Below are 27,741 nucleotides of genomic sequence, written 5' to 3' on the forward strand. Positions count from 1 at the left end.
CATGTTACTGCGCATGTGCACTAAGCAGACCATGCATGTGCAAGCACTCATTGCAGATCCCACGTTTAGTGTAATTTGTAGCCTATATATATCTAAAGATGGTATTAGCTACCGGGATTATGCTTGGCAAATTCGGCAATTTTGCAGTCCCCATAGAAACCTATAGGGGCTGCTTTTGCGATCCAAATGGGGGATCGTAGCAGATACTGTATCATAAATATATGCTACGTTCTATATACAAGAGTATTAATTTCTTTATTATAGATTAATAGACTTTTCCATGATCATGAGTCATTGTACCCACATGACTTTGTCCTTTAGACTTAATGCTTTCATGTATTTCTGCATATCCTGCTTTAGGGCTGATTTGCTTATATTAATGAGTAAATGTAGCATGACTAATGTTTTATCCTCACATAAGTTTATCTCGGTGCTGTTTTTCCTTGCTGAAAGGAACATTGAGGTTTAAGTGCCTTTTGCACTTTTAACCGTTTGTAGCAGGTTGTTCACTTTTTCTTAAGATAATGGGCCTGATTCAGAGTTGGGAATAGAGAGAGAGATAGCACTTAACTGTGTACCTGGACAAACCGTATTGCAATGCAAGGGGTGTAAATACATAATTTTTTTTGCATGTAGGGTAAATACTGGCTGCTTTTACATGTGGCCCACAAATACTGCACAGCTTTATTATTACTCTACAATTTAGATGTCAGTTTGGAAACACTCCTCCCAAATCTAAATCTCTCTGCACATTTTAAATCTGCCCCACCTGCAGTGCAACATGGTTTCACCAAGATGATCAGTTGAGAGAGATATCTCTCTCTAGTCCCAACTCTGAATCAGGAGATTCAAGTAGTTTAATATGCGAATGTGATTTATTATTGAAAGAAAATAATTGTTTTCCAATTATATTGCAATATATGTTTAAGGAATCCGTGGCATGGCTCGTAGTTGTTATATTTTTTCTCAATTTAATTTGCAACAAGTATAGACTAGTGCAAGTGTACCCTAATGATAGTGGTGATTATCAAACTAAACATATGGCTAGGGGGATGGTGTACTACAAACGTGTACAAATTCGCATATGATAGAATATACACATTTATTTCCATGCACGCAATGCGGTAACAAAAAACGGGCCAATTGGTTTAAACTAGGCATCAGTCCCAAAGAGTACACAACATAGAACAGATACAAATGTAGATAAGATAGGTGGGACATGAGACAAGAGGAAAAGAGGGCCCTACACTTGAGAGATTACCATCTAAAGTGGAGTGGGAAGGGGCATAAGGAGCTAGTAAACAGTGAGAAGAAGGGGGTACAGAGAGAGAGAGAGAGAGAGAGAGAGCTCAGAGAGAGAGAGAGAGAGAGCGAGGTCTCAGGGGAAGGTAATACGGGGCAAGATAAAGAAGTGGGTTTTATGGGAGCAATGGAATAAATCCTGGAGGTGAGAGTAAGAGTTGGTAATCAGGGGTGAGGCTAGGTGCAGGCCAGAGAAGAGCAAGTGAATGGGCAGTAGTATATCTTGTGGCAAGATGCCACAGCATGGCGGAACTCGGCACCCACTTACCAGGTCCAGCATCGCAGGGGTCCTGGTTGGTGTAGGGCAGCCGGCTGGGAGTCCTCGATGCTCCAGTTGAGTCTACAGAAAAGCCCATGCAGATTGGGAAGGCTCTCCTCCCTAGAAAGGAAAATGAGACTTAAGAATAAACTATGTCTGTAATGTGGCGAACCAGATCATCTCATTGCCAGCTGTTCCAAGCGTCTCTAACAGATCAATGGGTGGTCAGATTAAGTGCGTTTAATCACACCCCAAAAGAGGGCAGTTCTTCCCATTTTTTGATTGGCCAACTGCAACTTCATTACAGTGAAGAATGTTCAGGAGTCAGGAATTCTTTGTGTGCCACTACAAACGCCACTCTGTATCATTGGTGTGGACGGGAATAAACTTCCCATGGCTACCATCTACTCCCGGATGACAGAAGTTACCATGCAAGTGGGCACTCTCCATCGGAAGTTGATATCCTTCTACATACTTCTGTAATCCCCCTTTACTCTCTAACAGGGATACCAGTTTACTAACTTCCTTGTGGTTTAGAGTACTCACTCATTTCCTCTGCTAAATATTAAAAATCCTTCAGTTATATCAGTGCCTCCACCCAAGGTATTGGTTGTATGGATGGACCTTCTTGGGAAAACCCATAGCTATGTTATTCAGGCTTGCTTGGGTAAGTCAATCAATGTAATTATGTAACCTGATGGTATTATATATGCAGTATAATAATTACACTTTTTAAAAATAAAATACCTTTCTTCTCTCCTCGTTAACATCCAGGTCCTTTCAATAATGATGAACCGGTGGAATATACACAAGTAATTGTTAATTTATTCCAATTAAGAAACATAACAATTATTTGGACAATACAATATGCCCCACAACCTAGAATATATCAATATACCTTCTATACATATACTTCTGCATGCCATACAACAAAATAAGTATAATATGGAGAAACAAATAACCCTGTAACACTTAGGTAGTATTGGTCCCTTATAAACACTGCAGTATGTTGGTGCACGCTGGGACTCTTATAGCTGATTAATTGTAAAAGTCTTTGAATTGGATAAGTTGACTATGGCTCCTGTATCCTTTATTGAACAGGTGGCTATCAGTACTTCTATAGTGCCATCTGTAGAGTCTATTGCTGAATAGATTAGAACATCCTTCGCTTAGTTTTCTTAATCCTGCTCCACTAGAGAGATGGTTTGTATCATTTAGATATATTTATTTTCTCCTTTCTGCTAGAAATATTGGATAAGCTGCAATATGCACAGATACTATCCTTTCTTTAGTGATACTGTATCCACTAGAGCTCAGACACTAACAGTATCTCTCTCATCAGCAGTAATGCACTACTTTGTAGGACTGGCATATAGTTAGAGGGTTTCAATGGTAGCATTATAGTCTCTGGGCAGCTTAGTGCGAAGGCTTAAATAATGTCTGTATAAATGCCATTGCAGATCCCCATATAGTAGTGCCTGTCCTAATCAACTGATCAATTTCCTCCTTTGAACCCTCCTATAAATAAGTGATGCTGTTCTAAATATAGGAGGGGCTCTGCCTCTGTGACTCCTTATTTCATATAGATATATGTGAAGCCGTATACGGCATAATAAGTTCTCTATACTGGGCAGTGGCGGATCCAGGGGGAGGGGCGATTGGAGCGATCACCCCCCCCAGCACAGTTTGTCCTACCTTTATCATCTCTCTCCTCTGCATCATTCAGAGGAGAGAGATAATAAAGGCTGTGCTGTGATCGGAGCTCACGTCTCCCAGTCAGGGGGATGTGTCAGTGACAGGCTGTCACCCGGGAGCCGAGGAGGAAGAGATCACAGCCGGCTCCCCAGTGATCAGCTGTGTGGTCTAAACAGACCACACGCTGATCACTGCTAACAGAAAAAAAAAAACTTACCTGTGTCCAGGGACCGAAGATCGGGGCTCCGGTGATGTCCTCCCTCCAGTCAGCTGGTCTCCCGGCCCCTGCACTGTGACCCTGGTCAGCTGCTGCATTAAACAGCTGACCGGGTCACAGTGCAGGATGGGAGAGCAGCTGACTGAAGCTCGGAGGGAGAACATCACCGGAGCAGCAGAGGTAAGTGAAAGTAAAAAGGGGGGGAGGGGTCACGCGGGTGCCATGAGGGGGGGTGTAGCGCGGGGGAGGTGGGGTTGCTGCAACAGGGTGTAACGGGGAAGGGGTTACTGCTGGGGGGAGGGTACTTAAACATATACTGATTGAAAAAATCAATGTGGCCAGCAAAAAAAATGTGAAGGGAAGGAGCTGGGACCAAAAAGGGACAGTACAGGAAAGAGGAGGACAGTACAGGAAAGATTAGGAGTTGGAATTCATCATTAACTCTCCCCCCCTAATAGAACAGTCTAGATCCGCCCCTGATACTGGGGTAGGTATGTGTTGTGCAGCTAGATAATTGTGTGAAGGCTCGAGACACTGTTGAGCGCCACTGTCTCCAATTCATATCCTGCCTTCTAGTGCTGACCGATCAGCACATGCTGATGCTTACTGCCAGCTGCCCACTGCTGCTCACTCACCCCAGGGAAAGCTTCTAGAAGCCACTGCCGCTAACTTCTTCCCTGGGAGATGCTGATCGCTTGTCAGCCGCAGTTGCTGTCACACAGCTCCCGCTGTGACAGGCTTCCTCTCCGGCTCCACCCCCCTGTGCCTGGCAGGCCTGGCAGGCACAGGGGGATTGAGCACCCAAGGAAGGGAACACTAGACTAACTGCCAGCTTCTGCTGACAACTGTTATATACCTCTCTCCAACCGGCCCCTCTTTTCCTGACAGGAACCAAATCACTCCCAGCAATATCACTCCGCCCCTTCTTCTACAGTGCATGTGTATCCCATACACTGGGGCATACTTTTACCTCAGAGAAAAGAGTACCACATAAACTGTCATATAAATACATGAAACATATATGCTTTTTTTCATAAATTGTATATACATTTCCATTACTAAAGGATATTTCTTAAAGAATGAATAAATCAGCCATATTTTACCTCAATATACAACTATACATATATGCCATATATAAATTTGTCAACCCATGTACACATATTACCTCAGAATATGTGTTTATAAATACTGTATTTCTTTTAACCCTTAACCAGGGTTACACTTCCAACAATCGAGAGTCCTATAATTCTCGGTCTTCCTTGGCTATGCAACCATGCACCCACATTAGATTAGAGTAAACCTCAAATCTTGTTAGGGAGAGTCCTTCAGTCAGTATCAGTGCCAATTGTCCATGACACGGCGAGGCAGTTCCTTAATATATGGAGAGAGGTAAAGAAGAATTTGTGCAGAGTCTCTTCAAGGTATTAGGTGCTTGCAGACAGGAAGAGGGTCAACAAAACATCTACGACTGAAGGTGCCCATGATGAAAATCGCTCCCAGGTTCATTGAGCCATTCAAGATCCTCCAAGTGATCAACCCAACATTCGATATTCTAAGTGTGCCACGCTTAAAATATCGAATGTCTTCCACATTTTCAGCCCTAGACACCCTGTGACCTGCCTTCAGCTATTCCAGTGGATCATCAAGAGGCAAAACAGATTTTGGACTCCAGAGTTTCTCGAGGCACAGTCCAATTCCTTGTAGATTGGAAAGGATATGGTGCCGAGGAATGATAGTGGATCAAGGCTTCAGAACTCCATGAACCTCAACTTCTCTGAAAGTTTCATTAGAAGTTTCCTGGAAAGCCATTTGTGGGGTGTTTGGTGCCCACCCCTAAAGGGGGAAAATGTCAGAGCATGGCCTAACCCGGCTCCCACTTACCGGGTCCTGCAGTACTGGGGTCCTGGTCAGCGTAGGACAGTGGGTGGGGAGTTCGCGATGCCCACTGCTAGTGTCCTGCTGCCCGGTATGTGCTATCTTCCCTCCTCGGCGGCTGTAGTGCAGGCGGCCATTGCTCCACTAGGGTTGCACGTGCCAACCTGTAAAGAAATTTAAAGAGACATATGCACCAAATGTGACATCATGTTTGGCTCGAGGATTAAACTCCTCTCTATAAATGGGAGTCCCTGGGCACTAGGCAGGTGCCAGAGTATAGGCTCCTAAAGCATACTCCAGCATTTCCAGTGATTACTGCTGCTCGTTTCTAACCTTGGCTTGGTTTGGGACTTGATTCCATCCATGGGCCAGCATCCTTTATCCGTCCGTGAGTTGTGACACAAGGGGACTAATTCTGAAGAAGTTTTCAGGAATCTTGGATAACAGTTGTTGACAGGAGGCGTCTCTTCACTATAGACGCCTCCTTCAGTATTTGAATTATAGCAGGATGGAATTACAAAGAGCTTGTGTGCAGCTTTTTGCAATTCAGTCCACTGCTAAATCAGCCCCAAGATCTGAAGGTGAGACTTCAGTGAGGGATTTGTAGGTGAGGCGATCAGCTTAGATTGAACTCTAGAGGAAATGGGAAACAAAAGTGACTATAGATAAAAATTATCCTTACCGCAGCATATAGGATGGATTGAAGAGGACAGAGACAGGTGAAGGGAAGGCCAGTTAGAAGGTGATCACAGTAGTCAAAATGGTAATTCATGAGAGGGTGAATTAGGTTTTTTGGTAACATCATGAGAGAGAAAGGGGCATATACATACAAAGAGACAAAGGTGAAGGTGACAGGATTGAATGACTGTATATAAAGAATGAAACTGAGGTCAGAGTAGAAGATGACACCAATGCAGAGTTCTTGGGAACAGCAGAGATTGTGAAGCTGTCCACTATGAGAGGGATAGTAAGAAGGGAGAAGATGCTAGGAGGAGGATGTGGACATGTTGAGTTTGAGTCAGTGCTGGGACATCCAGGTGGAGATGCCAAAGAGGCAGTCTGAAACACGGGATAACAGAGAAAGGGAGGCAGCCGGGTGCTGCCTGAGAGCCACCTGGCGCTCAGCATCCTGTCCATGTCCTCCCTTCTGTGATGTCATGATGTCACATGTGCGGAGTGTGTTGGAGTGGAACAGGCTATGGGTGCATTAGTGCCCTGCTACAGCACTGTACTGGAATGTGCAATTTTATACTGTAATATATCATAGGAAAAAAACACCTTCTATAAAAGATTTTTATTATCCCTATACCCCCAATTCCTTGTTTACTATTATGGTTCGAAAGCCATTTGGCTAATTATGCCTCGATAATATATTAAAATGTAAATAGTCTCTGATTGCATCTGAAAACCAGAGGGTAGAGTAGCACTTCCCATGCACCTCTTACACTCATGCACCTCCTACGCTTAGAAGATCCTACGAAGGAAACTAGTGAGGGTTAAGAAAATATAAATTCAGCGCTATAGGCTACAAAAAAGCCATGGGAAACCGAACACATGCCGAGGGCAAGCAGCAAACAATTGTAATCAAATAATCACATCCAGAGGTAAGGATGGGAGGCAGCATGTATAAGTAGGTTTGGCAAAGAGAAACTCCAGAAACATCGTAATAGCTGAGACTTTCAAGCAAAGAGTAAAAACTGGCATTGTTTGTTACACTGTTCTTTCTCTATAATTTATCCCCAATAGCCATGTGTCTGATTGGGCATGGATTATATATCTGTTTTGCTATGCCTAACTAGACACAAGTGTGCCACGGGTAGGAGTAATCATGTATTCAATTGCTCAGCCAGACATGTGTCTGAATACTGTTGAGCACATGAAGTTCAACTATATTTACATTTATAGTATCATGGTACAGTATATAATGCTGCAAAATGTGACAGCTGCTACAGTAGTTAAGCACTTATACTGTAGCAGCTGAACTATAGCTAGATGGAAATAGACTGTTAAGCAAAGATAAGTCGATGGATTCCACAGTCCAATGTAGACATTGCTTTACTGTTAGGCTGCCAAAAACAATACTGAATGTAAAAAATTGTAATTTTGGGCAATTAACCTGATTACAACTACTCTTATAATTTGCTGTATTATACTATTTGTATTGTCTTTTTTTTACCATCTAATTTAGCCAATTACAGTGCTTTCATATTCTGGGGGTGATTCAGGAGTCTGTGCAGATATGTTGCAGCACACAGATTCCTGATAGTCGTGAATCTGCATGTGTGCAGGACCCGTGATGGGCATGTGCAAAATGGGTCCTGCGTGATCGGACGCAGAGCGGCAGCAGACTGTCAGTGATTGCTGCCATTTGTGGGTGGGGAGGGGGCCGGCTACGGGGGGAGGGAGGAGGCCAGGATTTCCGATGGCTGATGGAGATACCTGTCTTCCTTCCCTCATCTGCGATGCCAGCCTGCATGACCCCATGGTCACTCAGCCGGCCTGAGGATCAGGCACTTGATCCGATGCTGCGTCCATGGATGCAGCTCAGATCATTAATGCATGCAGGAGGCATGAAGCCTCCTGTTGTAATAACATAATAGCAAGGATAGAATTGCACAGCTGCTTGTGTGCGTCTTTGCAATTCCGTCCAGTGCTGAATCAGACCCTCTATATCTTATGTATTAATAAAAAGATGTCCTAAGTATCCAGAGTAACAAATTGTATTCTGCATAATACGCAGACGTAAGACTTGTTAATGTTGATAACACCAAATATTAATATAAGAAAGATGATAGAGATGGAAGGTATACAAAATAATTATTTATATTAGGGTGGTGTTTGCAAAATTTAGAATAAATAGTTTGAATTGATCTCTTGAAATGAGGTACAGATTTAGCACCACGTTATTGTGTGAGAATAATCAAACTAAGACTTTGTATTATACTTTAATACATTTATTTTGATTTGATTGACAGGGCAAAGAGTATTATGTCAGAGTTTCTGCATGCAACATGAAGGGATGGGGGCCTGCAGAACTTTCCAGCCCTGAGTGTGCTGCTCCTTCCAGTAAGTTAATCAGTGTGGTCATTACATGAGTTTTACTGCTGTATAATAACATTGTTGTTTCATGTTAATAATTGTACATGTACTGGCAAATAGCATGCAGCTTTGGGGTTAAGTTCCAACTTGGGAATCCCTCCAGATAATGGGTTTTCTGTAGCGTGGAGATCCATGTCCAAATTATTTTAAAGTGGAGATGGCAAGTTCACAGAATTGGGGGACATTGCAAAGGGGCATTATAAGATCTGTGCTTTGGGTTCTCCTTTATCTGTTCCATCGGAGCTATATTACCAATGATATATGTGGAATGAACACTGCCCAGAAGAGGGCAAAGACTGGCACATAGGTCCTGATTCAGAGATGGACGCAATGCTGATGATTACGCAGTTGAGCGATTACTGGTGATCTGTGCATGCGTATGAGTCACACTGCGCATGAGTCAAGTTTCATTACTTACGGCGGTCGCAGCGAGGTTTGGGTAGCAGTATAATTGACAGTCATGGAGCGTTAGGGGGGAGTAACAGGGGAGTGGCTATGAAAAAGCTGGTGTGTAACGACCGTTGTGTGATTGCAGTCCTGTACACAGTAAAAATGGCTCCAGTGTCTCATTCCCATTGGCCATTCTGAGTAAAACATACGGTTAGTAAGAACTCCGATGAACGACTGATCCACAATCGATTCTGAATCTTTGTACGCAGTCGCTTAGATTTGCATAGTTGCTGGTGGGTTGTTTCAATGCAAATCCTGACGAGTACGATATCTGCATATTTTTAAACAGTTTCTGCATACAAATTTGCAGCAGCGATGGCATTATTGTACATCTCTGAATCAGGCCCATGTCAAAGTCTCTGCTACTGTAGCTCCTGTGTGGAGCCATCCTTCTGAATATATCACCAGAAATATGGTGCTGCCGGAGCAGTATAGTATAATTGATTGTTCAGTCCTTTCCTGTGGTGTGCGACTCGGGGCCTTCCTGGACCCATGTGCAAATTTGCATAGCATACCCCTGCACTCATAATATATGCACTATGTGGTTTAATATTGGAGGTCAAGAACAAATGTGTTTCCCCCCCTGTGAATTCCTCCCTGAATTGACAACTTACATTGGGGGTTTTGTTTTGCCTGCCTGTACATCTCAAAGATGCATGTTAAACTTTGAGCATTGCACACATTCAATGGTACGTTCGCGTTAAAAGCTATTTGTATATCTTGACAAAACGTTTGAATTGCTGTATAATCCTCTACCACCTTCTTTGAGAGGTGCACTCCCAAGACTGTGTGACAGGTAACCTGACAGCATGTCAATCCATATCCTGGAGACATAACATTTCTTCAGGCACTCACAAAACACATAAAGCCTTTTCTGCCAACCGACATACGCAGCTGATGTCTCTTTAGTCATTAGTGGGTTGTTAGCTCCATTCAATGCATTATGCAAAATAACACATCCTCTTGTTATCACTGTGTATCACAGCGTAGACCATGTATTCATTCTCCCCATGACATGCTACTGACATGTAAACTACCTGTTAAAATGGTTTGCAAGATCAGTACACATAAAGGATTAGTCCTTTTTCTGCACTCAGCAAATCAAATATCCAGTGTTCTCAATGACATCAGCATCATGGCGCCATGTAGACTTTCTAGGATGAATTCCTAACCCCTTGGAAAAGTTACTAATTATCATTCACTTCTTATAAGCACAACGATCTAAGGGGTCCTAAATTTGACATTTTCTTGCAGATTTGAAGACAGAATGTTAGTTATTTTCTCCTAGTATTTATCAGAAAGTGTATTAGAACATATCAATACACTTGGATTATTTATCAAATTACCAGAGCTCAAAACTTGTTTAAGGAGCTTTGAGTACATGTTAAACAGTTTAGAAAATAAGGAAATACCTCTATGAGGCCAGAATTTGTGGATGCTGAGACAATGGGCTCAATTCAGACCCGCTCACTAGATGCGTTCGCACGCTAGATGCGTATGCAAATTTCAGCAAGGCAAGCGATTGCATGGCAATGCATTAGCACGCCCACTATGTCTTAGCGTGCGATCGCATTGTGTATGCAGACGCCCACCAGCCTGTCTTAAGACGGCCACTTGTGCACTTCATCTCCAGGAAGTGTATGCAGCCATCATTACCTTGAGTACCATTGGAAGCGAACGCAGCGCTTATGGCTGACCATACCCTACCGCAAGCACTGTGAGAGCTTCAGTGTGAAATACAACCAAGTAACGTGTACTATGATGCTGCCTCTTAATTATGCACGCCTCTGAAATGGCGTTAAGATGCTCAGGCACACCTGCGTTCGCACCTTCACTCCCCAGATTCTAGTGGCCTGCCCATCACCACCCACAAACGGCTTCTCCTGTCACTCATTCTATGGACAGCAAGCGTACACTTTCCGATCGCTCGCACTGGTTTGCGCACGTGCATTGCGATGCGTACGCATGCGCAGAATGCAAACAATCGTCTGGCTCCGAGCGAACGCATCCTAGCAAGCGGGTCTGAATCAGGTCCAATGTTCCCTACAGTAAAGTTTGCAATGAAGTGGGTTTACTGAGATGCAGTTATACTTAGTGAACAATAGTTGTAGATACAGTAGTTGTAAACTGTTCGCCACATCTATTTTCTTAGGGCCTGACTCAGCAAGCAACGCAAGTGAGAGAACTCATGGTGCGAGCTGATGTTTGTGATCTGTGCATGCATATACATCACATTGTGCATTCGCGAACAGGTCGCTGAGTACGGTAAGGGCTCTCGCAGAGTACACAGGGAGCCCGCAGAGACCTTCGAAGTTGATTGACCACAAGTGCCATTTGTGGGTGGTAACAGGGGGGTGGTCGGCCGAATGCAGGCATGCTTGTGCATTCGCACGCCGTTACAGGGGTGTCCATAAATTAATCTCAGCGATGCCGCACGCAGCCGGGCGCCTCTGTGCATGCAGGAATCTCTCAAGTCCTGCGGCAGGGTCAGGTCTACCTTTAGCTTACACGCAGCTTCGATGCCACTCGATGTTCCCGATGTTTATGCTGTCAATCACGGCATAGGTGGGCGGCTATATGTTTTGCTGGGTGTCTGCTTCTTGTGCTTCGGCCTCCGTGCGTATGCATTGATTAGCATATTCTCGCAGTGGATGGGTGCGTGCGTCTGCTAGCGTGCGTTCCATGCTGAATCAGGCTCTCAGTCCTGTGTGCAGCTTTTTCAGCCTTGATCAAAGGTCTAATTGTAAGTATTGCAGCAATATGCAGCGATACTAACTGAATATTATACTGTCAGCAATCATTTTTAATGTTATGTAGAGCCCACTGTCTTCTACTTTGAACTCTTTTTTTTTTTTTACATTAGTTTTGATAACTAGAGATGTGTGCTTCGGTTTTCCTGAAAACCGAACACACCTGAACTTTTGGGTTCCGAGTCCCTGCTTGGAACTATTTTGGGGTGAAGGCGCTGTTGCCACCAGTGTGTACAGCGCTGCTGGTCGCGTGGGCCATACCCGCGACAGGGCCCCTGTGCAAAGTAATACAACTAGAACACCTCAAATAATAAACATGTTGGCAGAAGAGATTTCATTGTGGATGAAGATGCAGACAAGAGCTAGTTTGGGAATAAAGTATTTTTTTTTTAAATATATATTAAGTATAAAAAAAAATTATATTAATATCCTGTGTTATCTCCATGCTGATATGGCAATATCAAAATAAGGACTGCAATGCTACTCTTATGCCAGAGTACTTGTTATATAGACTCTCTTTGCATTAGCCCTTGATAGATAGGGAGAAGCCTTCTCTGTATAGACATAGAAGAAAGGGCTTTACACCACTTCACAAATGGATCCATCAGTATTTACCACTTTGGCTCAGTTATTCTGTGTTTTTATTTGTTTGTCTTGTTTTTTACAACACAATACTGTTTCCTCAGACTCATTATTTTTATCTCATACAATCTGCCTGGGTAAACTAAAAGATATATATGTATAAGGTGGCGCTATAAAGACACACAATAATATTGAGATCCAATATACATGCACATAGTAATACAAATAAAAAAATATACAAAAATGAATAAAAACACTTAAGGAACATGAGTGAACCACTTAGTTTTGGAAAGATTGTTCCACAGAAATCCAAATAGTGATATTGAATTATAATCTGCTACAGTTCAGTAGATTTAGGGCTCTATTTATTAACATTATTTTTACTAAAATAATGTGAAAAAGAGTGTTGCCACACCCTTTTCACATTAATTTAGTTTCACCTCAGTTACTATAGGGCAATTGGAGTAGAATTCGTAAAATTCTACTCCAACCCCTAAGTATCACTTACTTTTAGTAATCAGATCGCATTTCCCATAATTGTAATGGAAAATGTGATCTGACCAAAGTTACTAAAAATAAATTGTAAAAAAATACCAGGGAAAGCCCTGTGATAATAACGCCACCTGGAGGTGGCGTTATCCAGGGTCTCCCCCGGTTACCGGGCTCCTACTGTGCTCTAAAAGGCAGAACAGAGCCCGGAGCCGGTCCCAGTGATCAGCTGTGTGGTCTCAACAGACCACACGCTGATACACTGCAAAAAATAAAAAAAATAGTCAAAAAAAAATTCACTTACCTGACTCCAGGGACTGGTGATGACTTGCCTCCGGTCAGCTGGTCTCCCATGCTGCACTGCGGCCCGGTCATCAGGTGATCGGGTCCCAGTGCAGTATGGGATATCAGCTGAAGGCATGGAAGACATCACCGGAGCACCGATGACTGCAGGTAAGTGCTATTAAGGGAGGGGAGTCGCGGGGGAAGGGGTCCGTGATTTCAGGGGCGGGGCTTAGCATCAGGGGCAGGGCTTAGTGTCAGGGGGTAGCAGCGGCAGCCGGTCGGCGCATGCGCGGGCACTAGTCACAGTATTTCTTTGCAAAAATATCGTGACTAGAGTGCGGAGGGGATTCGCAGGGACAGAGCTTTCTTGCAAGCTCTGTCCCTGCAAGGGATTTGTAGTAAATCCCTGTGATATTGCCTGAATTCGCAATGCGAATTCAGTCAGTAATATCACACTACAATCTGCATTACAAATGCGGATTGTAGTAAATAGAGCCCTTAGAGCATTAACTCTGGCAATACTGTAGTGTGCTATATATGTAGCAAAAATATCTTTGATGGTATTTTAAGGTTCTTCCACATACAATAGTTCAGACTTTGGGCTCTATTTATTAACATTATTTTTACTACAATAAAGTGAAAAAGGGTGTTTTCACACCCTTTTCACATAATTTTAGTTTCACCTAAAGTTACTACAGGGCAATTGGAGTAGAATTCGTAAATTCTACTCCAAGCCCTAATTATCACTTATTTTTAGTAAGCAGATCGCATTTCCCATAATTGTAATGGGAAACGTGATCTGGCCAAAGTTGCTAAAAATGTATTGTGAAAAAATACCGGGGAAAGCCCTGTGATAATAACGACACCTGGAGGTGGCGTTATCCAGGGTCTCCCCCGGTTACCGGACTCCTGCTCCACTCTAACGGGCAGAGCAGAGCCTGGAGCCGGCCCCTGTGATCTAAACAGACCACATGCTGATTACAGCTAAAAAAAAAAAGAAAAAAAAAATAGTAAAAAAAAAACTTGAGACCAGGGACCGGTGATAGGGGCTCCAGGTGATGTCCTACCTCCGGTCAGCTGGTCTCCCAGCCTGCACTGGGACCCGGTTGTCAACTGACCGGGTCCCAGTGCAGTATGGGATGTCAGCTGACCAGAGCCACGGAGGACATCACCAGAGCCCTGATCACTTCAGGTAAGTGTAATTAAGGGAGGGGGTGTCGCGGGGGGTCCGCGATCGCGGGGGCGGGGTTTAGCGATGGGGCGGGGCTTAGTGATGGTCGGTTGGCGCATGCGTCTGCACTTTTCACTGTATTTTTTGCAAAAATACTGTGATAAGTGTGCGGAGGGAATTCGCAGGGATAGAGCTTATCACAAGCTCTATTCCTGCAAGGGATTTGTAGTAAATCCCTGTGATATTGCCTGAATTTGCAATGCGAATTCAGTCAGTAATATCACTCTACAATCTGCATTACAAATACAGATTGTATTAAATAGAGCCCTTTATCTGAATTCCATAAACTCACAGTCCCAAATCAACATTTAAATGTGACATCAGAGCACCATTATAATGATTATATAGATAATACCCAAATACAACTTCCCGCCCCATTTTTATTTTCATTTATCCTGGGTCAGTGACTGTCTTTTAACATCAACTCTGGTTTTCTAATTTTGATCTCTTATTTATTTTCTCTGTCCCCATCTCTAACATTGCTTTATGATTGTTTTATGTGCTTTTTTATTTGATCAATGCTGCACAATATGATACAACTATATAAATATATATTTATAAATTGCAAGCTCTGACTTAGCACTTAGGGTGAGATGTATCAAGCAGAGAAAACAGTGCAGAATGGGGCCAGTGGGGATGATGACCATAGGTTATTCCCATCATTTTATAGAATGTACTTGATAAATGCTAGAAATACTAGAAATCCTGCATTTGTCACTGAGCTTATGTTGCATAGAGAAGAGATGCATTACACTTTTATTAACATCTTACTGTATATAGACACTAGAAAACATTGGGCCTGATATAGATGTGGACACTATGCCAACAGTTATGCAGATTGAGCAATTGTTAGCCATTGAGCATGTGTGTAAGCTGCACTGTACACGTGCAGTTATTGAATTGTGATTACGCTCACGCAGAGGATACACTCGCAAAGTAAGTGACAGGTAGTCAGCGTTTGGAGGAGGTAACGGGGGGTGGGTAGTTAGAAAAACGCACGAATGTCAGACCGTTTAAACACTGCTTTCTGGGCATCCATAAATCAGCCACTGCATTCTTGCTCGCAGCAGGAGAGCCCTCTGTGTGTCTAGAGAAACGCTATGTCTGCAACAGCTTAGACTTACTCATTAGGCTGATAGCCACCTGATCTATGTTTGATGTTTCCGGTTTTGTGCGTGAGCAGTGGATGTAAGATACTATCTCTATGCTCTGGACGGTGGGTGAGGTATTAGCATATTTCTCCAATATGATCCATGAGAGATTGCAGCTGCTATGGCGTATACATCCACATCTGAAACAGGCCCATTTCTGGTAAGGGTCTGGATATACTCAGTGAGAATGTATAGAGATAGATGAGAGAGAGAGAGTAAGATATATTGGAAATGAATAGGGGGAGATGAGAAAGATAGAATGAATAGGGGAGATGAGACGGAGGAGTAGAGTGAAACAGGGAAGAGATGAGAAATAGGGGAAGATGGGAGGAGAGATTATAGGAGAGAGATAGAATAAGGGAAGATGAGTGGGAGATAAAGAGAGAGAATAGGGTTACATGGGGAGCGGGATGCACCAACTTCAGAAATGTGGGCAAACCCCAGAAAATGGCATTTTCGGGGGTATGACTGCATTTCTCATATGCACTAAGTTTCAGGATGCAATATATACTGGAGCTTGGACCCTTTAGAAGCCTATGGGCTTCTATGGGCAAAGTGCGGTGAGCTCGTCATACTGCACATGCGCAGAATGGCGTCAGAGGGACTTTTGGGTCATAGACCCAGAAGTCCCTCTTTCGTAAAGGACAGCTCTGATCGGGAAAGCTGTCCTTTGCGTTTTTCTACATGCATACCGGCCTAATTAACGTAAGCATGAATGTGATCAGTGGCGGGATGCATTGCATTGTAATCACAATATCTTCTGTATAACTGTAGGGTTTCTCTACCTCTGTGCCATAATGTTATTGCCATAAGTTTACACCACCCTAAATCAGGCCTCTTGACTGCAACCAATAACCCTGATTGCTTTTCCAAGCAGTGTGTTGCCTTAATATATAACCATACAACTAAAGAATATTATCTTTATGTGACTTCTATCTAGTGAGTCATTTAGATGAGTTTGTTAGCTAGTTACAGCTGATTAATTAGTCCAAAGCATAACTGCTGTAAAGCGAAGTAATAATTGCTCTCTAGAAGCAGTTACACATTACGCAGTATAATTGCTCCCTGGCTGTTGCTTGTCTGGTTGTTCTTTTCTCCCTGATGGTCTCCTGCTAATATTCCGCACATTGGTCACATCACTGCTTCACAGCTGGTACTACTAACATTGCTCCACTTTGCTTAAGAGCTGCTCTCCGTTTACTCTTTTCTCAGCATGTGAGCTGCTTCCCACTTACCATTTCTGCTCACCTCTGCGGTATAAGTCCCCACTTATTGCTCCTAATTTGTTCTGCATTAACACTGCTTTTTCTGCTTGTCTAATTTCCTCATTCTATATATAGGTAACATTAATGTTAGGCTGCCAGATGACAGGTAAAGGAAAGAACCAGGGCTGGCACCATGGGCACACTATGCAGCAACTCTCCTTCCTATGGCAGTGACCTCCCTTTTTGCTTCTTATCACCTGTTTCCCTCAGACTGAGGGCTCTATTTACTACAATCCACAAATTGAATGCAGATTGTAGTGTGATATTAACGACTGAATTTGCATTGCGAATTCAGTCAATATCACAGGGATTTACTTCAAATCCCTTGCAGGGACAGAGCTTGTGATAAACTCTGTCCCTGCAAATCCCCTCTGCACACTAGTCATGGTATTTTCGCAAAAAATACGATGACAAAGTGCCCGCGCATGCGCTGACCGGCCACCGCTGCTACCCCTCCCCCGGTTCTGAGCCCCGCCCCCCGGTGCTAAGACCCACCCCCCACGATCATGGACCCCCCGCGACCCCCCTCCCTCCCTTAATTACACTTACCTGCATGATCCGGGCCTTCGGTGATGTCCTTCATGCCTCCGGTCAGGTGATATCCCATACTGCACTGGGACCCGATCACCTGATGACCGGGCCGCAGTGCAGCATGGGAGACCAGCTGACCAGAGGGGAGTCATCACCGGAGCCCCGACCACCGGTCCCTGGAGTCAGGTAAGTACATTTTTTTTTACAATTTTTTTTTTTTTTTGCAGTGACTCAGCTTGCGGTCTGTTTAGACCACACAGCTGATTACTAGGGCCGACTCTCGGCTCTGCTCTCCCCGTTAGAGTCCGGTAACCGGGGGAGACCCTGGATAACGCCACCTCCAGATTTTACTTAACATTTTTCTAGCACCTTCTAGAAGATAATAGCTAGAATCTGATTGGTTGCTATGGGCAACATCTCCACTTCTAAAAACCCGCACCTTAGTAAATACATTATTCCCCCAAGTCATACACAAGTGTTATTCAATGAATTTAAAGAAACAGAGTTTGTTGTTTGAAAGAAGAGCTGTTTATCTATTGCTTAATCTGGGAATTATTACCCAACATCAGCGAAACAACAATTAGAAGAGAAAAGATACAGATGTTTAAGCTTACACCAGAATTGTGGTCATACAGTTTATGAGGTAGATGTACTAAGTCTTGGAGAGGGGTCAAGTGGAGAGTGATAAAGTACCAGCCAATCAGCTCTTGTCATTTTTCAAACACAGCCTGTAAAGTGATAGTTAAGAGCTTATTGGTTGGTACTTTATTTCTCTTCACTTTATCTTACTCCAAGATTTGGCAAATCTCCCCCAAATACTGCTAGTGGCAAAAATACTTAATTTAAGATTAAGAAAAAAAAAAATTGTAATGCTATATACAGTGAGTGAGCTTTATGCAGCTTACTGTCACTATACACATACAAGTCATGGTTACTTACTATGACAAGATTAAGCAGCCTCCAGTAAGAGCAATGTCCCTGGGTGGCAGACTGACATCATGCTGAAGAGGCATCTGAGAGCTTCTTCCTCTCTGTTTGGTTAATGGTTCCAGCCATGGCCAGCACCATCCACCAATTAGCTGTTGGGATTGTCTAATGGGTATAACAGAGTCATACCAGGTACCTCTACGGCCGCACTCTGCATAGACGTCATGGCAGCACAGAGTCAGCAAAAATTGTACCAGCCTGGGGTTCATGTTCCCCCCTGCCCCAGCCCACCCCTGAAGTTCCATAATCTGTATTAGCCGGAAAGCGGTTCCACTGGTTTTGACCCTGATGCCTGCCAATATACAGTAGAATGGCGAGAGTGCAAATTCATTCCAGTAGTTTTGCTCTTCACTGGGCTAAAACATATATTTTAGATTGCTTATAAGTGGTGTTTTGTTCCCTAAGTAGGAATATTTCATTTGTAAAACAGCAATGTGCATTCTTTGCTTATTTGCATTTACTTCTTTTTTGACTTGTCAGAGGTAAAGCCCTGAAATCTGAAAATCTATTGGGAAACTGTAGTGTTGTTAAATAGTTACTTTATTTTTTTCAGAAGAATTTTTACCCATTGTCAGTTTTATTTCTCCTGTTACTATGCATGACATACAGAGCGTTGGTAATATGTTGTACAATGCATTCACACCCATGAGCATTGCACTGACCTGTTTTACAAGATGATATATGACTTGCCAGAAACCTGACTTCATGGAAACCAATGTTGGTGATTGGTAATTGTGATGATGACATATCACAGAAAGCCATTCAGATTACATATCCAAAAGCATATTTGTCATATGACAGCAAAACAAAGACAAGATGAGAGAAAGCTAAGCAGAAATACAACTTGGCACCTAATTGGGGTTCTATACTTTTTTTTATGTCTATTGTAATTTGTTATGATTTGTCCATGCTCTATGATACAGTTAAGGTGCGTATCCACTTACAGACTGTGAAACGACTGCAGGATTACGACATTGTAATTGTGCAGTCGTTTCACAGTCTGTGCTGAGCCTACACTGAATGTTCAGTCATTCAGTGTAGGCACATCAATCATCCCCTAACATGGGCAACCTAATCATCAGGTTGACCAGCATGTTCGGGCGAAGATTGATGTTGGAAATGACCAGCGGGAGTGCGCATCGCTGGTCGTTTCTGACATTAATGTGTGCGATTTGTGCCCGATTGCATGATTACAATGTCGCATTACGTGCCATGTCATGTGTATGTGGAGAATTTATGTGCTGATTGTGAAGCATAAACAGCTGAAATATTGTAGTTGACCCACACAAGGTCCATAGATCTAGACTTTTCTTTTTGGAAGGGCAAATTAGCAGAGTGCCTGGACACCCCCCACCCAAAAAAAAATCTGTTGTAATAACAGTATTTTGCAAGCATGTTTTCTCTCTTGAATTTCACTCCAAGCTGCCCAGGCTTGCTCAATTTATGACAGACAACCCTCTGTAGGTTTCCCTGTTACAGTGTGACTGGTCAGGCATGCACGGAGGGGGGGTTCTTAGTACCCAGAAAGCCCCCTGCCCGCCGATCATTAAGTGTAGTGCGGACCGCAGTGAGTGCGGTCCCCACTGCACACTAGGGATGGGCAGATCGATTCACCGTACTGAGTGGAGCCAAATGGCTCAACTCAGTGGAGTGTCTCTAGACAGTGTCTCAGGACATGGCTCTTTAGAGCTGTAGAAAGCAGGAGTGCCAGCGACTCTGAGTGAGTCACTGACAGCTCCACCCCCTGCAGCCCAGCGCTACAGATCAAGCTTCTACACTGACTCTCCTGAGTCAGTGCACTCCCCCCGAGCCCTGGCAGTAGCAGCGCGACTCCGAGTTAGTCGCTGACAGCTCCGCCCCCTACACTGCTGATCCGACCTGATCATACTTCTACCCTGCCCTGACAGTGCAGATGTATGATCAGGTCAGATCAGCAGTGTAGGGGGGCGGAGCTGCTACTGACTCAGGCTCCCACTGACACAGAGACTAGAGAGGTGGGTGTCTCGACACACCAATCATTGAGTGATTCGAATCATTCGAACAACTGAATGATTCGAGTCATTGTGTCGAGACACTCACTCAGTAGCCATCTCTACTACACACCAACAAACACACCGCCACCGGCACTGGGTAGATATCTCTAATGACTGCGGGAGCGAGCAGATTGGCTGTACACACTGAGCGATCCGGCTGATATGTTCTTCCGATTCGGTTGGAAAACAACCCGATATCCCTGCTGTGTACCCAGCTTTAAACTTTGACACCCCCAACTCTCCTCTCCAGCCGTAGAAGGCCACAAGTACAACTTCACAGTTAAACAAAGTGGATTTTTGCAGCTTGTTAAGCACATTTAAAGTTCGAAGTAAATACAGATAGAAGGTGCAATTTTGCACCATGTCAACATTACGCTGCATTGCAAGGATGGTGTATTTAAAATGTGCAAACATATATAGAGTTCAGAGAGTGAAGCACATCTAATAAACTGTCACAGTACGTAGCTGCCTAGTTTTTGTGTGTTAATTGTAAAAGCCAACAGCATTTTTCCTGCTTGAAAAAATAAAATAAAAAATGTTTGCGTTTCCATCCTTTGCACCATAACACAGTTTGTCCAGGTGCAAATGTACACCCTTTACTTTGATTTGCTGCAGATGAGGCCTTGATGGATGTGTGAGCTTAATTATGCAATGAAATATGATATTTTCAATCTTAATATACTTAGCAATGTCAGTTAGGGTTACTGGAATTCCCCAAGATGCTGTCTAAAATAGGAGAACATTGTCAATTAAGATAATGCCACAATGTATTTCTGTATTTCAATGTTTTCTCTGATTTTGGTTCTTAATAATCATGTTACATATAGGTCTTGCAATCTTGATTCCACAAGCGTGGCTAGGAGGTAAATGAGACATTTTTTTCGGTATTACTCATTGAGCAAAATTCAGTATGGGTGATCAGCACTTTAGTACAGATTGGCATTGTTTATATGTCATTGAAAGTTGAGCATTTTTTATGATGCATTTATAGTGTCAAGCCTTATTCTAGTCTTGCTGGTCATGTGCACTGACACACATAAAATTAAACAATAAATCAGAATATTATCAGCTGTCATAGTTGCTAATTAGTAATTGACAAGGTTTGAATGGATTCTATCTATTGCTTATGTGTAATCTTTGTTTTCATTTTATGTGTATCTTTTTGTGTGTTTAATATAATATAACATTTGGAAATAAGTGTATGACTTAAACACCTACAATGTTATCTCCATTCCATATATATTATTTTATTCTTTTCCTTTGGGGACTAGCAACCCCATATATAATGAACAGCAACTGGATGTGTACAAATTATCTTTTATTAAAGAGAGATACTTTGATGTTCTAGTGACAGTGGGCTCTATTCATTATCACTTCATTTCTACATAAGCAGGTGAAAATGCTTTTTACCTGCTTTTGTAGAAATTAAGTTTTTGGACCATTCATCAAAAATGTAATGCAGGAGATATCGTAGATATCTCCTACCTTCCTCTCCCGATGTGGCCCACTGTCCCCATACACTAGTATGGGGACAGAAATTCAAGCTCCAGAAATACAATATTTTCAGGAGCTTGACTGCGGGAGCATTCGCCATCTTCAAATGTAATTTGCTTCCTCTTGAGACGCACACCCCTATGCCCCAGGTTGAGAAGAGGCTTTCAGATTCCTCCAGCCCTGAATGGGTCCTTTAACCGGACGCCGGGGCTTTTGTGCACCTACGTGAACTCTAATTCACACAGGTGCACTAGTTTCACTGCTCCAAAAGCACATGCGCATAATGTGTCCTGTGGAGATGCAGACCCCTCAACATCTCTGAATCAGGCCCAGAGAGTGATGAGAACAGATGGAAGAGTACTGCAACTCATTTTAGGAGCAGGCAGCAATGAGTCACAGAGGGAAGGCACAACAGCTTTCGATGATCCTGTATCCCCTCATATGGGCAAGCAAACAATGTCAGGTTTGCTGTGGGAGACAAGGAGACAAAATACAAGGATCACTGGTAATAAGGAAAGTGCAAGGAGAAGAACAAGAAAGAAGAGTTTTCTTTATAAAGGGAAGGATTAAAGAGAAGAGTGAACTGTGATGGAAATAAGGTCTAATAGTGGAGGAAGGGAATTAGGGGTCTAGTCATAAACCCTTAATTTCTACAAAAGTGGGTGAAAATTTAAATTTTCCCCTACTTTTGTAAAAATTAAGGTTCTGGGCTTTTCATCATTATTGTAACATAGGAGATATCACTGATATCACTGATATCTCCTGGTTACAATTCTCCCACGATAATTTCCACATGTCCCCATACTTTAGTTACAATTCTCCCACGATAATTTCCAAAGTCCCCATACTTTAGTAAAGGGATGTAGAAATTATGAATTCTTGAAGTTCTGAAAAAAAAATTTTTTTAAGGAATTGTGAGTGATACTGTACGCCACCCAGAGATGACGTACAGTCCCCAATACCCATCAGAAGATGCCTTTTACACTGCACCTTGTGGGTAGGGTAGAATCAGCCTAACCCATGTATTGGTGGGGAAAGCACATCATGAACTAATAGCTAGACAGCCACTGCTACTGTTTTTTTCCCACAATCAAATCCAACATACCACAAAATAACATGGTGGGAGGGCAGTAATGTCCAAAGACAATAGACCTCCCCTAGCCAGAGACAAAACTAGTATAACACCCAAAACTACACCCACAAAACCCACCTCTAAACATATAATTGGTTAAAAAAACACTGGCCATATCACAACAATGTGTTAACTTTTGTCAGACAGAATATATCCAGACACAGACTAGGGGGTAAATCTACTAAGAATCATGTTTGACTTCTAAACGAAATTGCTGGAACCCAAATATACTAATCAGCCTATTTGACTGACTATATACATTCAATGGTGATACTCAACAATTTCTGCAATGTGCAAGATCAGACCATTTGTCCTGTGCTTTGACTCCGCTGTAGGTCAGCAACAGATTCAAAGTACTGCACTGATCAGTATGATCTGTGCAGGCTTTGCTGTTTAAAGGTTTAAATAAAGGGGTAATTTTATTTAAAAAAAATAGTGTGTGGGGTCTAACTCTCCCAAAAGTATGACCATCCTCAGACCACGGAACCCACCGGGTTCAGAAAAATCAGGTGGACGAGGGTCCACTAAAGCAGCACCAGACTGCTTACACTATAGCAGGGAGACACACAATGTGGGGTCCCCCTGCAATAATGTAAAATCAGCCTCAGGGTTGGAAATCTGCAGAAAGTGGGCACCCCAAAAATAAAAATATAAAATGGGGTCTCCCCAGTGGTGGTGTGTGTGAGGGTAATGGTGTAAAAGATACATTTAATGTTGTTCTTTAAATTGGAACCACAGGTCCCAACAAGCCTGCCCCGGCATGCAAGGCACATGCCCAGATAGTAAGGGCCCACTGGCACATTTAGTTCCACTGTACAGGAAATATTACAAAACCACAGGACACACACCAAATGATGTAACACTTTATTACACACACTCATACTCACACTTCATACTTACCTTTTCCTTGGATGTACTTGGTCCCCTTGTACATACATAAATCCAGGGAATTGGCAAAGCAAAAAATGCAAACACCCAAGCCGACAGACATGCTATACACTTTGTACAGAACTACCCGACATCTGAGAGTTCCCAAGTGGGTCATTGCACTAGACAATGGTGAATTGCTGATTGGCTAACAGTTGGACACTCTCAGGCAGATGCTGCCATAGAAAACCATGGCCGTTGCACAGGGCTGTTAAGAGCACCATTACTGATGAGGGGACATGATCTAATCGCGTAGGATGTAGCAATGACCCATATTTGCAGCACCGCGAAGTGGCACTGTGCACTGGGGAGTGGGGCGCTGTGAGCACCTTGGCCTGGTGTAAGCAAATCTGGGGGGGGCAATCAGCATGATTGCTCCCAACCACAGGCAGAGGAGAGGAGACTGCCGCTGTTAAGCGGCAGCAGCAGTCTTCCTAGTCTCCAACTGCAGCCCAGCCCACAGCAACGTGGGCTGGGCTGCTGGCAGGTAAAAGGGAGGGGGGTGGCATCAACCCATCCAACAAGCCTGGGTAATTAGTACCCACACCCCCCTCTCTTGGCACCCCTGCCGCTGCACTTGCATGCAGTAGACCAGGCATGCTCAGGAGTTGACATTGTTGAGATTCATCATGTAGACTCTGATGAAATGTCCACATGTTGGAATGTTGACATATCATCCCTGAAGGCACAGCAATCGCTTACCTACTCCTGACAGCTGCAGCGACTCCATCGCAGCTTCTGGGTCCTGTCGGTCATGTGACTGTCACTTCCAGGTCATATGTCAGGTGCTCCAGCATTCTGGTGAGTATTCTTCACCTATTCCTAACCCTAATCCCTACCCCGTACCCTAATCCTCCCTCTAGTGCCTATCCCTAACCCTCCCCCCACCACAGCCTATCGCTAACCACACCCTAGTCCTTAGCCATAACAGTCCTGCTCACTGCCTAACCCTAATGTCGACACTCTGACAATAACAAAAGTTTACATTTCGACATTTTGGAAATATCCACATGTTGCCTGTCGATATTTTAACAATTAATATATAATATAAGAAAAAGGGAGGGAACTGCGCCAATAATAATCTGATTGTAAATTGTGAGGTAGCAGAAAATGAATCACGTCTTTGTACATTAAAAAATATATATTTGTATTTAATCGCATAAAAACCATCAATGTATATATAAGCAATAACATACAATAATATATAATTTGTTGTATATCAGTAATTAGTTATTTATAAAACAATATAATGCATATTCCTCTGAAAAATCCCCTAAAAGGATTTCAATATGGTGATGTTGGGTCCAATTTAGTAAAATACTGCAATACTTTCCATATGTATCATATACTGTAAATAGAACAGGATGTTAAGCCACAAAGAATGGTGACACATAGGCCCTCATTCAGAGGCGGTCGGAGGATGCAAGCGGTCGCTCAGAAACTGGGCGGCCGCTTGCATCCTGACCGGCCGCCTCTGTTTCGGTCGTTAGGCTGTGGGTTAACACCCACAGCTCTAACGACCGCTAGGGTGATGGTCGCGATGGTCATTGACAATCGCGACCATCGGGGCTTACGACTAGTGATGTCAGTGAGGCCTCTCCCAAACGGCAGGCGTTCCCATGGGAACGCCTCCGTTTGGGCTGCCACCCCCGGCCCGCCTTCCAAACGGGGCGAGCTGTCAATCAACATCGACAGCTCGCCCCCTTTGGAAAAAGACCCGCTATGACCGGCGCCGTCGGTCGTAGCGGGTCTCACGCATGCGCACGAAGGAGCCGGCTCCCTCGTGCGCATGCGCACTAGACAAACATCGAGGCGGCCGTGCAGTCGTAGACCATACGGCCGCCTCTGAATAAAGCCCATAGTACCTACGGACAACTGTAGTCAATGTATCCTGGACAAATTATGCCAGAAGATGGATTTAGTCTCCAATATGTCTTTCAGTGGCAGCCAGATCCGGGCCACGCTGCACCAGCAGTCTATCTGTGTCCCGTGCTTATCAGCTGTAGAGGCCGTAATTCAAATGACGGAGCAGTTTACAAAGTCCATCTTGTTGTAATATGACTGCAAGATATCTAGTCCACTTGGTACTAGTGAGAATCTCCAAGGTCACTTGTTGCACAATAGGGGTGCCGTCAATCATTCCTCTGACTAGTTTCGCCTCTTTAGCTGAGGCTTTTTCAAATAATTTATAATGTGAGCATTTTCATGTTGACATAAATGTCGCCATTGTAACTGTCGACCAACAGTCCTACACCTTCTCCCTCCACTCTCCTGTGTGAAATTGGCATTATCCTAATGGCACTTTTCGTACACAGCCCAGAGTCCCACATCCTCTCCCTCCACTCTACGAAATGGCGCCCAATCACAAGGGGCGGACTTTTATATGCAATCCAAAACATACAAGATCCGATGCAGGGAGGGTGACGTTTTGCCTCGTTATGGTATTCGAACTTGGTGGGATGACCCGAGCCCGGGCCCGGATACACTTTCTGGGAAAATCGAACAGTTCTTATATAATTTTTAAGAGACAAAAGTAAAATTGTGACCAATAAACAATATTAGAGTGAGTACAAATGTTAAAATACTATGTGTTTCTAAAATATTTGTTGTTCTTGCAGTTTGTTTGTCATTAATGTCATCTTGTCTCATGGATCAAGTTTTCTGTGTTTGTTTAACAGGCTGGAAAGACTATGACGGACGAGGTTTCAGGCAAAAGGGTCAGATTGAAGCATTAGAACGTCTCCACCAGCAGGTCCGTGCTGTTCATCAGCATTACAGCTGTCGAGGTATGACTAATAACAATGACCCTTTTTTGATTTGGCTGTAGAAGGGGTTTTTTTTAGAAGCAGAGGGGTATTTATAATGGGTGCAGGGTGTGCGGTGCACATGGGCCCCTGGGTCCAGGGGGGCCGCAATGCACATCTTGCATCCATATTATACTTACCTCTCCGGAGTCCCACGTCAGCACCAGTGTCAGCTCTGTAAAAACACCTGGAAAATGGCCGCCATGACCATTTTCCCATCATTTTGCGCATGTGCAGTACTGGGAAAATGGCTGCCGTGGCCATTTTCCCTGTGACCTGTGCATGCGCTATAGACTCTGGGCACACTCTAGTGCCCATAGTCTATCAGTGCAGCACTGGCCGCGCTGCGCTCAGTGAGCTGCCGGCTGCCTTACTGAGAGGAGGAGGCCCGTGACGGAGACTGCACACTGGCCCCCTCCTCTCTTGAAATGCCCCTGGTAAGAAGTGTCTGGTTGTAAAACTTTTGTTTATGTTCGTGTCCCATATTTAAATGTGCAGTGCTTTTACTAGCAATAAATCTCTAGTAAAAGCACTGCCCTTTTAATTATCAGACATGAACATGAACAAATGTGTCAGAATTGTACATCCTGATACTTAGTAAATAACCCTGAAGTATCTTGAGTCACCCCTAAGTATCAGGAGGGTGCGAGTAAAAATGTGCAAGAAACCCGTAGTTAGGGCAATCTGTGCCCTAACCAGGACTTTAGACAGTTTAGCCATTTTACACTGCTAAACCCATTCTAATAGGGCGTGAAGAGGGCGATAATTAATGAGCTCCCAGAACAATTGAATTGCAACATTGGGCGCTTATTAATTATCACCTCCCACGCGACAAATGAATCACCCCCAGTGAGTTTTTTGTTTCATTAAAAACAAAAGTGAGTCCAATGTATTTTCTCACGACAGAAGAGCATCCAAGACTATCTTCAATAGCTTATACAGCAATGATATATTTCAGCACTAAAGAAAGAAATGTGGTAATTAGTTTTCTGTAAAGGTTGCACAATAGAATTTAATAATAGATGACATGAGCAGTGGTATTTAGGAAAATCCTATCACTAATGGTGGGATTTTCCTACTTATAGTATTTATTAGCAGTTATTTATATGGTGCATAAATATTACACAGCGTTTCACAGAGAATATTTCATCATCAATCATTCACATCAGTCCCTGTCCCAGTG

The 27,741-nt window shown here is 43.4% G+C and overlaps 1 protein-coding gene across 1 annotated transcript in view; it reads left to right on the forward strand.

Annotated features, from left to right (window-relative positions):
- ANKFN1 (ankyrin repeat and fibronectin type III domain containing 1) overlaps positions 1 to 27,741 on the forward strand; it is a 583,203-nt gene that overhangs the window by 258,369 nt on the left and 297,093 nt on the right. The window contains exons 7-8 of the mRNA XM_088473339.1: positions 8,324 to 8,414; positions 26,433 to 26,540. Of these exons, the coding sequence (XP_088329465.1) occupies positions 8,324 to 8,414; positions 26,433 to 26,540 (199 nt within the window). The remainder of the gene's footprint in view (positions 1 to 8,323; positions 8,415 to 26,432; positions 26,541 to 27,741) is intronic.

The sequence above is a fragment of the Taudactylus pleione genome, unplaced genomic scaffold, assembly GCF_031769625.1.
Source record: "Taudactylus pleione unplaced genomic scaffold, aTauple2 ptg000016l, whole genome shotgun sequence".
Taxonomy (NCBI): Eukaryota; Metazoa; Chordata; class Amphibia; order Anura; family Myobatrachidae; genus Taudactylus; species Taudactylus pleione.